This window comes from Aethalodelphis obliquidens, unplaced genomic scaffold (assembly GCF_003676395.1).
Source record: "Aethalodelphis obliquidens isolate GAN/ISIS:26980383/991018 unplaced genomic scaffold, ASM367639v1 scaffold11, whole genome shotgun sequence".
NCBI lineage: Eukaryota > Metazoa > Chordata > Mammalia > Artiodactyla > Delphinidae > Aethalodelphis > Aethalodelphis obliquidens.
Genome location: NW_020837955.1, coordinates 45479279 through 45495350, shown reverse-complemented (window position 1 = coordinate 45495350; position 16072 = coordinate 45479279). Strand labels below are relative to the sequence as shown.

The following is a 16072-nucleotide window of genomic DNA, read 5'->3' as shown; positions in this document are numbered from 1 at the left end:
GGGCCCTGCAGTGACCGGAGCCCGGGGCACGATGAGGACAGAGCAACCCATGCTGCAGCTCCGAGGCATAAGGACGACTCTGGACAAAGGACACTTTTACACAGTTTATGTTCTTCCAACCGCATCAGCAGCAGCATCCCACCCCTCCCTTCTCCAGGAAGACTTCGCACTCAGCTCAAGTTCAGCCCTGGCCGGACTCCAGCGACGTGGGAAAGGAGGGAGCTGACCCCAGTGACATTAACATCCCAAATCCCAAGCCCGACTGAACCTTGTCCATCAAAGGAAAGGGTGGGGCCAGCCTCCCCGGGACCCGGGAACTGGGGGAGCAGAGCCGAGCTCAGAGCCGGGCTCAGGCCGCTGTGCCTGCGAATCCCACAGAGCGATGAGCCGGTCAGCCTCCCTCCAGCCGGACAGCAGAGCTCCGTGCGTGGTGGAGTAAAACGTCCGGTGTGTGGCTTCCCCTGCAAACAGGACCTGGAGCTGCAAAGAAGGGTGGGCTTAGGGTGGGTGCCAGGGGTCGGCCACAAGCCTCACACGCTCCTCCCCAAACACAGAGCGAAAAACCAAAAAGACAGACATCAGCAGGAAAAAGATAAGAAAATTCAAGGGCCAACTCAGAAGCCCACCATCCAACCAGAAATCCAGAAAAAGAAAAAGGAAAAAAAAAAAAACCACGGTGAGGTAATTCAAGAGCATCCCAGACGAGTGAATATGTGCCAGAAGGCAGCGCCGCTGGGCTCAGAGTGAGCGTGAGTGTGGGGCTTCCTGCTCATTCAAGCTTCCTCAGAGATTTGAAAACCAGGTGACACAGGGAAGAAAGGCATCAGAACGGCCTCAGGCTTCCAGCAGCAACGCTGGAGAACGTCTTCAAAACCCTAAGGGACATGGCTCTCCAAGCAGCATTTACACCCAACGTGGGGCTTTACACGGCTGTGAATCCTCGGACACTCCTCCCACAGAAAGTGCAGTCTGTGTCCGGCCCCTTGAATCTGGGCGGGTTCCTGACCACTTTGTCCAGCAGGTGTGGCAGGAGTGGTGCTTCCTGACTTCCCAGCTCCGTCACTGGAGCGATGCAGCTGCCCCTCCCCAGAAGGCCTGCGCTGGAGCCCCAGGCGGCCACAGGGCAGCGTGACGGCCACCACTCTGTGAGGAAGCCACATGGAGAGGCCTGGGGCAGGTGCTCCAGCCAGCGTCCCAGCCATGCTCAGGACAGACATGAGAGAGGCAGCCTCAGATGACCCCAGCCCCAGCCCTGAGTCACCCCAAGCCCGTCATCTTCCCAGCTGAGACCCCAGATGTCGTGGGGCAGAAACAACCGTCCCACGGTGCCCACCTACAGAATCCATCGGCCCAGAGAAGTGGTTGTTTCCACTGCTGGAAAAGAAACAAAGGCACCCTTGCCAGCTCAGGTGTGGAGAGTGCCCACGGCAAACAGGCTGTGTCAACAGTGAGTAGCAGTCTTAGCAAAATTACTGCGGCACACCTTGGAGGGTGGGGAGAGGTCTGAGGGCTGGGTGGGCAGATGAGTGCAAGAAAGCTAAAACTTTATGTGCCGTGGTGAGAATTCAATCAGTAATTCTTAAAACTGAAAAATCAAAGAGCACTTAGAGGGACTTCCCTGGCGGTCCAGCGGTTAAGACTCCGCGCTTCCAGTGCAGAGGGCGCGGGTTCGATCCCTGGTCGGGGAACTAGGATCCCACGTGCCTCGAGGCGCGGCCAAAAAAGAAAAAGGCTTAGAAAACTGAACACAGAATGTTGGATGATGTGGAGCAACTATTGTGGATTTTTAAGTGTGATAACAGTGCTGTGTCCTTGATCTTTTAGAGACGCACACTGAAATATCTGCAAATAAAATGACATCACCTGTGGGACATGCCTAGTAAAGGTATGGGGGAGGCCAGGGCAGTGAGACACCAGGAACAGACAGCTGTGAAGCTGGAGACAGGAACCCAAAGGTTCTGCCAACCTTTGTAACACTTAAAGTTTTACACAGTTAGATGTTTTGTAAAAAGTGGTAGCACTATAATGGAAAAGAACCTGAGAAAAAATACGTGTGTGTGTGTGCGTATCTGACTCACTCTGCTGTACACCTGAAACTAACACAACAATGTAAATCAACTATACTTCGATTTTATAAAATGGCTTTAAAACAGTGGTAGCACAAGCCTGTTACTTAGAGCAGAATCAGCCTGAAGAACAGTCTGGGAAGGGGCAACGGCCCCCCAGCAGGGTGCTGTATTTTGTTTATTTCATTTTGTTAGCCAGCACCATAGAATCCTCTGACGCTTTAAGCCACATGTATGTATAATTCTGATAAAAATAACACATTGTAAAATTACTGTTAGTTTCAAAAAGAAAATGGACTCTGAGTCTCGGGGCCCCAGCCCCCCACTTGATCGCACCCAGTATCCCTGGCCTTCGTGGGACCTATCCCGGGCCCTGGGCCTTCAGCGGGACCCCAGTGCCCTCGCCAGGCAGCTGCGTCCTACCTGGGCACCCCTGCCGTCCGCAGGGAGAGGCTGGGCTAGCAGGTCCAGGTCGTCCCCGGAGCTGCCCACAGCCACATAGCTGTAGGAGCCCCGGGTGTATGGGGCACTGTGCCAGCGGGACCTCAGCACACTCCTGGGCGCGGGGAGCCGGGGATTCCCTAGACCAAGAGACACTCGCATTAACAAGGAGCCTCTGGGACTTCCCTGGTGGCGCAGTGGTTAAGAATCCGCCTGCCAATGCAGGGGACATGGGTTCGAGCCCTGGTCCGGGAAGATCCCACATGCCGCGAGCAACTAAGCCCGTGCGCCACAACTAGTGAGCCTGCGCTCTAGAAGAGCCCATGCTCCTCATCAAGAGAAGCCACCGCAATGAGAAGCCCACGCACCGCAATGAAGAGTGGCCCCCGCTCGCCGCAACTAGAGAAAGCCCACGCAGCATCGAAGACCCAACGCAGCCGAAAGTAAATTAATTAATTAATTAAAAAAACAACAACAACAGCAACACCAAGGAGCCTCTCACCTTAAGGACTCTTAGCAGCTAAAAGCGAGAGATACTGCCCGGGAGAAAACCAAGGCCCAGAGGGTGTTAGTAAGGGGCTCCCCGCATGAGGCCCTAGAAGCAGAGCCCCCGACGGGCACCGCCGCCTTTCCCAAGCCTCAGCGTCTTGTCTGTGAAGCTCTGATTAGGGACAACTGTGTTCATCTTGGTGGCAAATTTTAGAAAAGAGAAGTGGGAAGTGTCCCTCAGAGACAAGAACTCTTAGTGACGCACTAATGGGAAGGACAGTCCCCAGACACTCAGGGCTGAACCCAGTTCCTGTCTGGTGAGAGGTCTGGTTCCTGTCAGAGACCAGCCACCAGGGCAGGAGGCGGCATGGCCCCTGCAGTCGGTACCTGTCACCCTGCGGAGCACCTGTGTCAGAGACAGGAGCACGTCCTCGTCCGATAGCGTCTCCATGAACTCAGACTCGAGCCCTGCGATGAAGCCGCAGAGCACCTGGCTGGCCCTGCTGGAGAGAAGCAGCGCTGGGACCAGACCCGCAACACCCAGACGGCCTCCACCAGGGCCAGTGGCTCCGCCAGTGTGGCCGTGAACTCCCAGGGCCCCTCGACATGGGGTCTGCAAGGTCAGAACTCTCGGGGCACTAAGACGATTCCTTCTGTCTCCACAACTGAGCGCCGGTGGGGACGGCCACCCCCAGCACCTTCGGGGACTCAACAGAACCTATGAACAGAGCCGGTGGCTTCCCTGCCACCCACACGCACTGGGAAACGCCCCACCACTGCAGTGTCCCGTGAGGCAGCGAGTCACTAACTGTATCAAGTCCTGACCCTCGGGTGCGTGTCTTCCTAATACCCCGCGTGACGGGCCGGAGGGGACGGGGCACACCATGCGGACCCTGGCTCGGCTGCCAGGGGCATTCGGGCCTGGGTATCTGGCAGACACTTTCTTGTAAATGAGCAAAGTGTGTCTCTTACAAGGAAAACAACTGCAAGTATTTATTACACGTTCCAGGTCCCAAGAGATGCTGACAAGCAGCACACAGTGGGTCTCCATCTGTCCCTGCACGGGGTGGGCCCAGGGTGTCTGTCTCACCACTCAAGGTGCCCTTGGGATCCCTACCCATTCCAACTCTCCAGAAACACCTCACAGAGAATCGACATAGCGCTGGACCCCACGCAGAGCTCACACCAGGTTTCCTTGGAGAAACCTGGGAAGAGCACGTACCCAAAGGAAGGCAGGACCCAAAAGCCAACAAGCTTCTTGAACCAGGCATCCTGCAACTTGGGGGCGGCGTCCTCCAGGGGCGACGTGTCCCTCCACACCACCTGGATGTGCTGGCAGTCTGGCTGCCAGAAAGGCTCCTCAAACTCCAGGAAGATTTTATTGTTGGTCCCAAAGCCTATTTTCCTGATCGCTTCCGCCTTCTCGGTGGGCAGCGGTGGCTCAAAGAAGGTGTCCAGACGTTCTTTAAGAAAACCTGGAATTCATAAGTAGACTCGGTTTACACCACGTCAATCGCTTAAACCAGAACTGATAGCCACAGGAAGGCACCCTGACCCCGTCACAGGAGTCAGAGAAAGAGGTGTCTGGGACCCACGCAGGCTGGCCATCGGGAATCCTGGCCAGCACCTCAGCGGAGGGACACAACAGGCCCCCTGAACACCTGGCCAGGCAGGAACAGGTCACATGGCCCCCGGACTCCTCTGTGGGGACAGTTCTCCCCCCTGAGCCTTCTGCCTCTCAGTCTGCCCGGGGTTAGCTTGGAGGGGCAGCGAGACATACCGGCTTTACCCAGAAGCCACCTGAAAATTAAGCAGGTTCAGCCCAAAGTCAAACCGCGAGGAGATGAAACATTCGCAGCACAAGCCAACCTCGCAGGTCTGCAAGAAAAGGACGAACAACCCCACAGGAAACAAGGCACCAGCCGTGAGCATCCACAGAGGGGACCGTCCCTCCACGGCCGCCCTCTCAGTGCAGAGCTTCAACTCAGTAGTTCCTGCTACTGGAATTGATCCTACACATATGCGCCCACAAGTGTTTTTAAACACACACGTGTACAACACTGTGTGCAACAGAACAAGTAAAAACCATCTAAATTTGCATCAGTATCAAGTAACGACACCTACATACAAGAAAACACAGTGTGGCTGGAAAGAACAAACGGGACAGGTGCCTGGCCCCCTGTGAACAGTGACCACACAGCCGTAGCGATGCACCTACTGACCGCAGCAGCTTCAGTGACCACGCACCACAATTGTGCATGAACAAGGCCGTCCACGTAAGAGAAAACACACCACGATAGACCTGTCTGTGCTGATTCGGAAACGAAGGAGCAGCAGAACACTGTGCTAACACGCGTGGTGTGATTCCACCGTGGGAAAAAGGAGCCAGGCACTGAGCAGGCTTATCCACACCCAACTCTCTGCGAGGGGGCAGGCGGGACCTGTGGGAGGTGGGCAGAGACTCTTGCCCTTCATCTTCCATCCACTCTGGCACCTGCTAGCTTTGTGAACTTGGGCAATTAAGTGACTTATCTCTGTTCGCATTTGTCAAATGGGGATGGGGCAGATGTATCCCCGGCTGCCTCAGGAGTAAATGAGATGAGCAGGCACAGACTTGCTTTCAACCATCTCCACCTTTTACCCAACTGCCCGCTCCTACTCCAAGACTTGCGTGTGAAGCATCAGATCTGGAAGCAAATAGGATTATACACACGACTCCTTCCTCGATTACCACCGGGACCTAAACTCGAGACCTGGCTTTCACGCCCTCTCCACCGCTAAGGAAGCAGTTTGGTGAACCTCCCAACCTTTCCATAAATTACCTCCAAAAGGAGTAAGACACTTGCTGCCCTGCATTTTCTCTTCCTGTGAAACTTTATTCCAAAGCACTCGACTGCTACAAAGCACAACCAAGTAACTCTGTCCTAAACTCAGAAAGAAAACGCAGGCTTAGCAGCCAACAAACGCCCCAGAGCCAATGAGGCTGAAGAAAGCCAGAGGCCAGGGGCCCCTGGGGTGGGAGCTGGAGAGCTTTTACCTAACGGCACGGTGACGACCACGTGATGCGCTGGGAAGCAGCCTCCATCCTCACATTCCACCAGCACCGGAAACGTCTCCCCAGGAGCAGAAGCTTCCTCGAAGCACCCATCCCAGTGAATGGTCTTCACTGGCTTGTTAAAAACCATCACGTCCTTGGGCAGGGAGGCCATGATGCGGTCTGTGAGTCCTTGGTAGCCTCTGGGAGAGACAGAGGTGTCCCGTGGTTCGACCAGGCCCTGGAGGTGAGTCTCTGAAACAAGCCCTCCAAGCTCACACCAGATCAAGGAGCTGCAAGGGGCTGTGGTCTTGGCCTGGGGGCCTGGCTCAGCCAGGGAGGAGAGCAGGGAGGGAGGGGGTCTCATGGGAGGGTTAAATGAGCAAAGGGATGCGAAGGTAACCTGTGGAGAGCAGGTCCCTCCTCACCAAGCCCAGGGCTCTTGTTCTGGGCATCTGCCTGGTCACAGTGCCCTCCCTGTGCAGGGCAGTCCTGGAGAGTCTTGTGAGTGCCCCATGGGGGAACAGCCACATCGACACAGAGGAGGGCCTGTCTGCCCATCTCTGAGGTCGAAGCCCCCGCACAGTGCTTACAAGCAGGCGGCCTCCTAAATGTGGGAGGAGTTTTTGCAGTACGCGGGCCTCTCACTGTCGCGGGCTCTCCCGCTGCGGAGCACAGGCTCCGGACGCGCAGGCCCAGCGGCCATGGCTCACGGGCCCAGCCGCTCCGCGGCATGTGGGATCTTCCCGGACCGGGGCACGAACCCGTGTCCCCTGCATCGGCAGGTGGACTCTCAACCACTGTGCCACCAGGGAAGCCCTTAATCACTTGTTTTTGAGAACAATTCTTTTCTTTTTCATAAGTGAGCAAAACTAGGGAAGTAAATGACCAATCTCCCTAAAACAGGGAAGACAAACAGCCCCATGTCTCTCCCACCCATCCCCTGCCTGCCAAAGCTTGGCCTGAGGTACGGGTAGGGACCCCTGGGGTGCATGGGGGTACTTGGGGTGCATGGGGGACCCCTGGGAGGCACGGAGGGGTCTGGGTACACGGAGGAATGTCTGGGTGGGTGGGGCACGCACATACCCAGGAAAGGTGCAGTCCAACCCTGGCAGCACAGTGTACTCCCCGAAAGGTGCGAGGGCCACCAGGTCCATGCTGTGGGTACCGCTCACACAGCACTCCACGTTGAACAAGTTGTTCAGGATGGCCAGCTTGAGCCTCTTGGTCTCCTCCTCCTCTGTCCAGCCGGCCATGTGCTGGCGGATCTCCTTCTTGAGGTACTCCCCGACACTGGGGGCGGGGGTCTCAGCCGCATGCAGGAACTCCCTGGTCTGGTCTATGAGACTGTAGAACAGTCTGGCCATCTCCGCCACCAGCTCAGGGCTCACACTTCCCCCGGAGCTGGCATAGGACACAGAGGGCAGGCCCACGTGACCCCCAGTCTCGATCAGCTGGTTCTCCTCCGACAATGCCTTCTCCCCCAGAAGCCCGTACTTGGCAGCCAGCTGGAAGACGGGGTTGCCCTGCGAGGGCCCATGGATCCAGTGAGCGCCCACCTCCACCACACCACCTGGGAGGGAGCAGGAGAGGCGACTGTGAGGCTCCCTCACCTGAGCCCTTCTTCTGTACACGGAGCCCTGCCCTTCCCAAATATGCTCTGAAAATCAGCCGGAGGCCCGCACGGTCCCTGAGGACCACAGACTCTCCCGGCAGGGCCCATCAGACCTAGTTTAAGAGGAACACCCGGGAGGGGCGACCTGGAGGCTGGAGGGGGAGCTACCTGCGGGGCCAGAACCGGGGGCAACTGTGCATTGCCACGGGTTCCCCATGCACGGCAGGGGCCGGCCCTGCTCATGCGGGCAGCTGAGTTTCGGGGACCAGTGAACTTCGGTTTATTAACTGAAGCAGTGCGAGGATTCACTCAAGGGGCCAGATAAGGGTTCCGGGTCGCTTAACCCCGGACGGAGGCCGAGCCAGGAGTCGGCAGAGCTCTGGCGGCACGGATTGGGCTCTGGGAAGGGGGTCCGGGAAGGAGTTCCGGGAAGGAGTTCCGGGAGGGCTGTTACCGAAGCTGCGCTCCGAGCGGATGCGGCCACCGGCGCGGGCCGTGGCCTCCAGAACCCGCAGGTGCGGAAAGGCCGGGTGGCAGCAGAGCCTCTGCGCCGCACCCAGCCCCGCGATGCCACCGCCCACCACCAGCACCCGCGGGCCGCGGCCAGGGGCCTCCGCCTGACGGTCACTCGACTGCATCGCGCCGTCCAGGGCAGTTCCCGCGCGTCCCCGCCGCTCGGAGGCTCGGAGAGCCGGGAAGAGACGCGAAGTTGGCCCGGGACGCGGGGCGGGGCCGGAGTTTGAAGGGGGCTCGGGGCGCGGGGCGGGGCAGAAGGCGGGGCCAGAGGTGGACAGGGGCTCAGGGCGCGGGGCGGGGACACGGGGCGGGGCCGGGCACTTGGGGCGGGGCCGGAAGTGGATGGGGGCGCGGGGTGGGGCCAGAAGAGGAAGGGGGCCCGGGGCGGGGCGGAAGGCGGGACTGGAGGTGGAGCAAGGGGCGTGGGACAAGGCTGTCCCCCCCGCGTCGGCCCCCCTTGGCTCCGCGCGCCCCTCTGGTTTGGGCCTGGGGCAGCCCCTATGGGCCTGGCCCACGCCCTAGGATGGTAGCGGAAGGCCGCCGGGGAGGGCGAGGGCGAGTGCAGAAGGGTCCGTGAGTATTCCCCGGTACCGGCCGGTGTGGGCAAGCGTCCCCACCGAGGGAGAATCGGGGCGGCCGGCTGGCCAGTCGGGTTGTGTCCCCTTCCTAAGAAGACGTGGGGACTGCGACCAGAAGGCGGAGGAGGAGCCTCCTAGCTTCAGACGCGGAGGCGAGCGCCGTCACCTCCCGACCCGGTGGAGCGCGTGGACGGTGGGTGCTGAGATGTCAGGGCGGGACGGGGAGAAAGCCTCCAGGCGACGACACTTGTGTGTGTTGTGTGTGTATATACACAGTCACAAGTCTACAAACACAGGATGCAGCACACATAAAGTACAAAGTTCAAGATAAACGGTAAATGGAGAAACAAGTCTTACGTCCCCCCTCCCCCTCCGGCCCCAGGAGAGGAAGACATATTCAAGCCTGCGGCATTTCTGGAGAATTCCTCTGGTTCCCGCAGGTCTCCCCTACTGCCTTGCAGGGATTAGAAAGCTCCTGCCTTCTGCTAAAAGGGTCCTCAGGCTTCCCTGTAAACCCAGTTAGGGCACATCATTCCTTCTCAGCCACACTTGGGTACCGCTGCTCCAAACCACGGCGCACCCGTGCCTCCGTGGACTTTCCGTGGCCACCTGTTCCCTGTGGGGTGAGAGTAGTCAGGGAGAGGAGCTAGCTCCCAGGCTGGGTAGGTAGTCTTTCTGTCTGGGGTGTTCCTCCTTCTCCAGGAGGAGCCCTTCTCGCTCCCTGTGTTGCCCTCCTCAGCCATATATTCTTGTTCTTGGATTCACTTTCCTGTTTTGGTGAAGCTGAAAAGAGGTGTCTGGGAGATCATTTTTTTAAAGATATTGCAAAGCTGAAAATGTCTTCATTTTGCCCTCATAGTTGATTTGTAGTTTGCCTGGACATAGAATTCTAGGTCAGAATCTCCTTCCTTCAAACTCTGAAGGCATTGCTCCCTTTCTCTTCCCTCCTAGGAGTGTTGTGAAGAAATCCACAGCTATTCTAATTTCTAATCCTTTACAAGCAGTGGGGACATTTTCCTCCCTGGAAGTTTTTAAGATATTCTCCTGAAGTTTCACAACGTGGTGCTTCCATGTCCCTCGGTTGTTACTGTGTTGGGCACTCAAAGGGCCCTCAGTCTGGAAACTCCCATCCTTCAATCCTGGCAAATGATGTCATTGATTATTTCACTAATCAGTTGTTTCTACTGATGACTCATCCCTAAGCAAACTCTTGAGGGTTTACTCTTACCTCTTCCTAAAGTCCTTAATTCAGGCTGTCAGACTTTGAGTCTGGCCCTTGAATGCTCACGTATGTTCTCTCCTGTTTCCCACCTTTACATTTCTGCTCTCCTTTTGTTAGGTAGTTAGTCAGACATTAGCAGCAAGGAGGTGACAGTGGCGAGAAAGACGAGAAGAAGCAATCGAGTCACACCCAACCATCTGGGGACTCTCCCCTGACCCCACCCAGAACAGTTGAAACTATGGTCATATTGTGGGCAGCTTATCCTGTTAAAGAGGGGCACAGTAACACAAGGGAACTTCCCTGGGCTGCGCATGCCCAGACCAGACAGGTGTATAACCTATAGTGAACCCAAACTCATTATACCATCATTATAATAAAATCCATGTATGGTTTTGCCCCCCGCCCCCGTGGGCGTTTCTTAGCGATTGAAGGATGAGAGAATGCGCAGCAGTAAACTTGTTACAGAGCTTGGGACTGTCGATCAAATAATGATCCCCTGTCACTCGCCCCCGCCTCCCTGCAAAATGCTCCTTAAAAGCACCCTTAAGCCTGGGGGCTTCCCTGGTGGCGCAGTGGTTGAGAGTCCGCCTGCCGATGCTGGGGACACGGGTTCGTGGGTTCGTGCCCCGGTCCGGGAAGATTCCACATGTCGCTGAGTGGCTGGGCCCGTGAGCCATGGCCGCTGAGCCTGCGCGTCTGGAGTCTGTGCTCTGCAACGGGAGATGCCGCGACAGTGAGAGGCCCGCTACAGCATAAATAAATAAATAATAAATAAATAAATATCACCCTTAAGCCTGTACGGGAATGCTGCTTTCAATTCACAGAAACAGCCCACTCTCTCTCTCTCTCTCTCTCTCTCTCTCTGAGTGTACCTTTGCTTTGATAAACTTTGCTTTGGTCTTGCTTCACTTCGCTGAAACAGCCGGCTTTCTCTCTCCCTCTCTCTCTCCCCCTCTCTGGGAGTGTACCTATGCTTAAATAGACTTAGCTTTATGCTTAAGCTTCTTTGCTTACTATCGCGGAACCAAGATTGCTGGTCCGGGTCTTCCGTTGACCTCCTTGGTTAGAGCTATTTTGTTATAACGCACGTCAACCCGGTGACACTTTCTGTGTGATTTCTTCCATTGAGGCTTTCGTTTCTGCTGTCATAGTGTTCATTTCCAGGAGCCCTTTCTTCTCGTACAAATGCTTCTTTTTAGAAAGGGGAGGGTGTCTTCTTGCTTCATCTTCCAGGGAGATTGTCCTCGCTGGTCTGGAGGCGTGAAGTGCTATGCTTCTGCTCTGTTGCTGTGCTCTGGGTTCTTCTTCCTGTTTCTTTTGGCTCTGTCTTCCAGGAAGAAGCTCTCTGAGATGTCAGGTTATGTTTGTCTGTCTGCTGGTGATGAGGAATGGTAGACCAGATGGCTGTTTGTGAGTGGGGCTCATCAAATTTGAGCTTGATTCTGGGTAGGCTGTTATTTGGGGAACCTCCATCCATATCCCTAGGTCTTTCCTCTTGGGTTGGTCATGCTCCCTGGGAAGAGTCTTCCAGTCTCCTGTGTGGAGCATATAGACCTGGCTGCCAATACTTTGGGAGCCAAAGAGTGGACAGGAGTGGGGAGGGTCAGCTTACTGGATGCAGTAGACCCACCTCCAACTGTGCCTGCTGTCCCCTTCCTGGAATCCCTGTTTGCAGAGAATAGCCTCCCAGGATGCTGCCAGTCACCCAGTGCCACTTCCTGGAATGTGAAAAGGGGTTTAGGAATCTAACTGCTTCTTAAGCAATAAGACAGTACCTATGCAAATAATCAAGCTGTGAAGACTCACCCCTGAGTAACGGACAGAATCCCAGCCCTCATGGAGCTCAGTGAGTGGAGACAGAAAATAGTCGCATAAATACGTGGTCGTTTCTCCAATGAAATGTGCATGCAAGGGATGCCTGCCCTTTCAAAGAAAGGCTTGGGGAGAGCTGTTGCCGTGGACCCGAAGCAGTCCCTGAAAACTCTCCCATTTTGTGCCCAGACTGCAGGCTGACCGGCTGCTGATCCTGAGCAGTTTCGGTGGCTGGTCTTACAGGCCGCCAAGCAGGTCAAGGTGCCCGCGGCATGACTGCTAGCAATGGCCCGCTACCCGGGGGCCGGCAGCAGCGGAGGGTGGCTTGCGTGCTGCTTGCTGGGCCCGTGGCCCTGGGCTCTTCACTCTCCACTCCCCACCCCTGCACCCCCCAACCCGCGGAGCACCCCCTGCCCTTCCCCCGTCTCTGAGTCCTGCCTCCCCAAGCTCCTACCCCACCGCGGCCCGCGAGAGATGGCTGGTGACCCCCCCCCCCCCCCCCCCGCGCGCTTCACGCTGGTCGCGGTCCCCCCCCCCCCCGCAGGGAAAGAGCCAGGATGAAGCGCCCCGCTCGCAGCGGAAGAGGACGCCATGCGTGCCCGTCCCTGGCGGGGGCTCACCTCGTCCGGTCCCCGCAGGGCAGGAGAGGCACGAAGCCCGGCAGGGAGCCCAAGTCGCGCCTTCGGCGATGGCAGTGACCACTGGACCCAGAGGCGGCGTGGGGTCAGCAGCGCCAACTCCTAGCTAAAGCGCTGGGCCTGGGACCAGCCATAACGCTGAGCCAGACACTGGCCTTGTCACTCAGCCTGACATCCCGCAACTAATGAGGAAACCCCAGGCAACCTGGCTACTCTAATGAAACAGCCCATCTGCGTGCAGCCACCCTGACCCTGGTGTCCCTGTTTGCAGGGGGAAATTTTACCCCCCATTCTGCCACCTGAAGCAAAGTCCCCAGCTCAGTGTAGCTCCCTCCTGTGAGGTTCCCCCAAGGGTCAGCTAAGCTGAAGCCCAGCGGGGTCACTGGGCTGCTGCCAACGTCCCAGTGGTCTGGTCTACCCTGGGGACGCTTCAGCCTGCAGACCTTGGGTCCCAGCTCCACAGACAAATACACCACTGGTCTCTGGGTCCCTCACAGGTATGCCCACAGTGAGGTCCCTGGTGTAACCCCTGAAATCAAGCTACTGGTGCAGCCTCGTGGGGCTGTGAGAAGCATGTCTGTGTGCTCATCCTGCAGTGCAGGAGGCCTCCTTGCTGGGCCTGGGCCACTCCGGGCACACTGGGGCCTCTCTCTGGGCTGCCAGCGGGGCCCAATGGCTGCCGCCACATTCTCAGGTTGCAGCCCCACTGTCCTCGTCCCATCAGCTGACTCTGTCACCTTTGAAACTACCCTGTGTCCTGTGTTTGGCTTTCCCATCCCTTCACAGTTGCCACTGGCCATGCAGCAAGGGCCCTAGTCAAGGCCCTAGTCAAGGGCGAACAGGGGCTACTCTTCGTTGTGGTGTGCAGGTTTCTTATTGCGGTGGCTTATCTCGTTGAGGAGCACCGGCCCTAGGCGCGTGGGCTTCAGTAGTTGTGGCACAACTTCCCAGACCAGGGCTCGAACCCGTGTCCCCTGCATCGGCAGGCGGATTCTTAACCACCACGCCACCAGGGAAGCCCAGGCAGGTACCTCCTGACTGTCAGTTACAGACCTAAGGAGAAGGATCACCAACAGGAGATTCACTGCATCTCACAGGAAAGTGATGGCGCAGCTGCCAGGCCAACGAGAAGCTGTCAGCACCCTGAGCTCTCCTTTTCCTCCAACTGACTTTTCTTCAAAACAACCCCTCCCAACTTCCTCCTTTTTCTCTATAAAATAGAGAAAACTGGTAAAATAACTGGCTGTTTTATTTTTTAGGTTAGCAAGTTGAAAGTATTCTTTATATATTCGAGACACAAGACCCTTATCAGATCTATGACTTGCAAGATTTTTTCTCATTCTGTGGGGTGGCTTTTCACTTTCTTCATTGTATCCTCTGAAACACAAAAGTTTTTAATTTGAGTGAAGTCCAATTTATATATTTTTTTCTTTTGTCACTTGTGCTTTTGTCCCTAAATTACTTCATGAAGGATAGCAGCCACCTGACCTCAACACCAGCCCTGGGGGGGTTAGGAAAAAACTTCCTTTACTTTCGAGCCATTTCCCTTTGGGTACCTGTCACAGTACTGCAGCCCATACTAAGACAGAGGCTCCTTTGGTAAAGAGTTTTGGTAATGTTTCTCTTTGCATGAAAATGTCTTTAGTCTATCCTCAGCCCTGAAATAAAGTTTTGCTGAGTATTCAATTCTGATTTGGATTTTATTATTTACCTGAAAATATCCGTTTTGCTCTTCATTTGTAGATGACCTTTTTCTTTCTTTCTTTCTTTCTTTTTTTTTTTTTTTTTGGCCTCCCCACGCAGCTTGTGGGATCTTAGTTCCCTGATCAAGGATGGAACCCGGGCCCCAGCAGTGAAAGCATCCTAACCACTGGACCGCCAGGGGATTCCCACGTACTTGATCTTTTTATCTCCACCCTTGAATTTGCAGAACTTGGGCACGAATACAAACGGAGGCCAATAATATGTGTCTAAACATTTGAAATTTATAAATCAAAGTAATTTAATGATTTCATTGTTAAAGTTTAATTACATCTTATTTTATACAAATAAAACTATTCACAATCTAGTGTTCAATAGATACCAAGTTACCAATGTAAAGAGTGTTATGCTGCACTCCTGTTATATCTAGACCTATAAATACATACATTTCAGAGTGATATGAATTGTTTAATGTTGCAAAATGTTCCTCAGCCACCTCGTGCAGCTGCTATGAATAATACTGCACACACTTCATGAGCACCTGGACCACGAAATGGGACAGGAAGAGAAATAAGAAGGTGGATGTTTGCCACAGTGCTTGGCAATGAAAAACTCAGTTACATGATGCCTCTAAAAGGAAGCATTTTGTTAATAATTTATCTTTTCCTTGTCTAAGCACTTACTTCTGCCTCTCAACTCCTTCCCACACTGCTTAGCAGTATTATCTGATTTCTCCGTGCTATTGAAACCAAGTCCCCCTAAAACCAAGTTCCCTTACTGAGTTCATGATTCGTCTCTCCACCCAAAACTTTATTCCCTTTCTTGTTCCCTCTGACCTCAATCCTGTGCTAACTGAGCACTAATCAACCAGAGTCAGGTGACTAAGATGGCTGCTGTTGATAATATCGCTAATGTACTGAAATTGCCATTGTAGACACCATCGTTAATACACACTCAGGTTGTTTCTCCAGGGCAAGATGAGCTCACAGACCCCCCAGCCATGGACCGCCTGGCCTGAGAATGTAAACCAGAGACAGCCTGACTCCTGAAACTAGATTCACAAACGTCACAGAAATGTCACAAAACGATGATGAATCCCAGCCTCTTTCTTTGTTCCCCTTTTTAAAAAATCCCCTCAAAGATCAAGTTGGTCGGAGGCTTATCTGAGCTGGTCTGAGTGGATCTGAGGCTTGTCTCCCACTCCTTTGCTTGATGTCCTATAAACGCCCGCTGTCAGAGTCTGGCTTTCTGCGCTGGTTACAACTGCACGTTGCCCTGAGGGCTGACTTCAGGTCACAAGTGTATCCGCCCAGCTCTAGCGAGCTCCAGTCTACCCGTCCTCAGCAAGTTTGGCTTTCCATGCCCCACAGCCACTGCCTCCAGCTGCGAATCCGGGACCCAGCTGTGGCTCGAGGCGCAGTCACCCGGGTGTGGGGACGACACGCTTGCCCCGCACCCAGACACACGCCGTTTCCCGGAAACGGCGGGAAGGGCCAAAGGCTAAGGGCACTGCCGGGGCCTGAAGAACAGAGGCGGCGCAGGCCGGCGGACAGTTCCGCCAGGAGCCCGGCGGGCCAGCACCGCGGGCCTGCGCACTCGAGAGGCCTCCCGGCCGGCCCCGGGCGGTCACACCCCGAGCTCGGGCTGCGGCGCGCGGTCCACGCGTCTTTCCACCCCCACGGCTCGGCCAGCCCGGAGGATTTGCTCTCAGGTCTTCAGGGCTACTTCCTACGGCTTGGGGTCCGCCAAAGGCGGCGCGGATCAGGGTACCCACCTGAACCTGAACCTCCAGCCCTCGTCCCCGCCCCGGCCCCTCCTCCTGGACACCGGTGCCCCTCCCCCCGCCCCCTGACCCCTGTCCCCGAACACTGACCTTCACTCCTAAACCTCAGGCCCGTCGCCCCGGCCACTTCCGCCGCCCGGCTTATCTCGCGAGACCTGCGAGATCTCGCGATGCTGG

General features: G+C 55.8%; 1 protein-coding gene across 9 annotated transcripts; it reads right to left on the bottom strand.

Annotated features, from left to right (window-relative positions):
* Positions 1-89: 89 nt before the first annotated feature.
* Positions 90-16066, bottom strand: PAOX (polyamine oxidase). 9 transcript variants are annotated; one of them, XM_027113052.1, is made up of 10 exons: positions 15986-16066; positions 11592-11679; positions 8753-9023; positions 8100-8327; positions 7117-7603; positions 6034-6233; positions 4219-4471; positions 3384-3499; positions 2490-2647; positions 161-480 (listed from the first exon to the last, which is right to left on the bottom strand). In XM_027113052.1, exons 4-10 carry the CDS (start codon positions 8281-8283, stop codon positions 277-279), a joined length of 1602 nt encoding a protein of 533 aa, XP_026968853.1. In that variant the 5' UTR covers positions 8284-8327; positions 8753-9023; positions 11592-11679; positions 15986-16066; the 3' UTR covers positions 161-276. The 9 variants fall into 9 exon arrangements, with proteins under 9 accessions (XP_026968855.1, XP_026968856.1, XP_026968853.1 ...); XM_027113054.1 differs by lacking the exons at positions 11592-11679; positions 15986-16066 and having other exon boundaries at positions 90-480; positions 3384-3496; positions 8753-10609; XM_027113050.1 differs by lacking the exons at positions 11592-11679; positions 15986-16066 and having other exon boundaries at positions 8753-10609.
* Positions 16067-16072: the final 6 nt, after the last annotated feature.

Coding starts and splice junctions, on each gene's coding strand:
- PAOX (XM_027113052.1), bottom strand. CDS start 8,283: ATGCAGTCGAGTGACCGTCAGGCGGAGGCCCCTGGCCGCGGCCCGCGG. Junction 7,604..8,099: donor CCGCTCGGAGCGCAGCTTCG/GTAACAGCCCTC, acceptor GCTCCCTCCCAG/GTGGTGTGGTGGAGGTGGGC. Junction 4,472..6,033: donor GGTCGTCACCGTGCCGTTAG/GTAAAAGCTCTC, acceptor TATGAATTCCAG/GTTTTCTTAAAGAACGTCTG.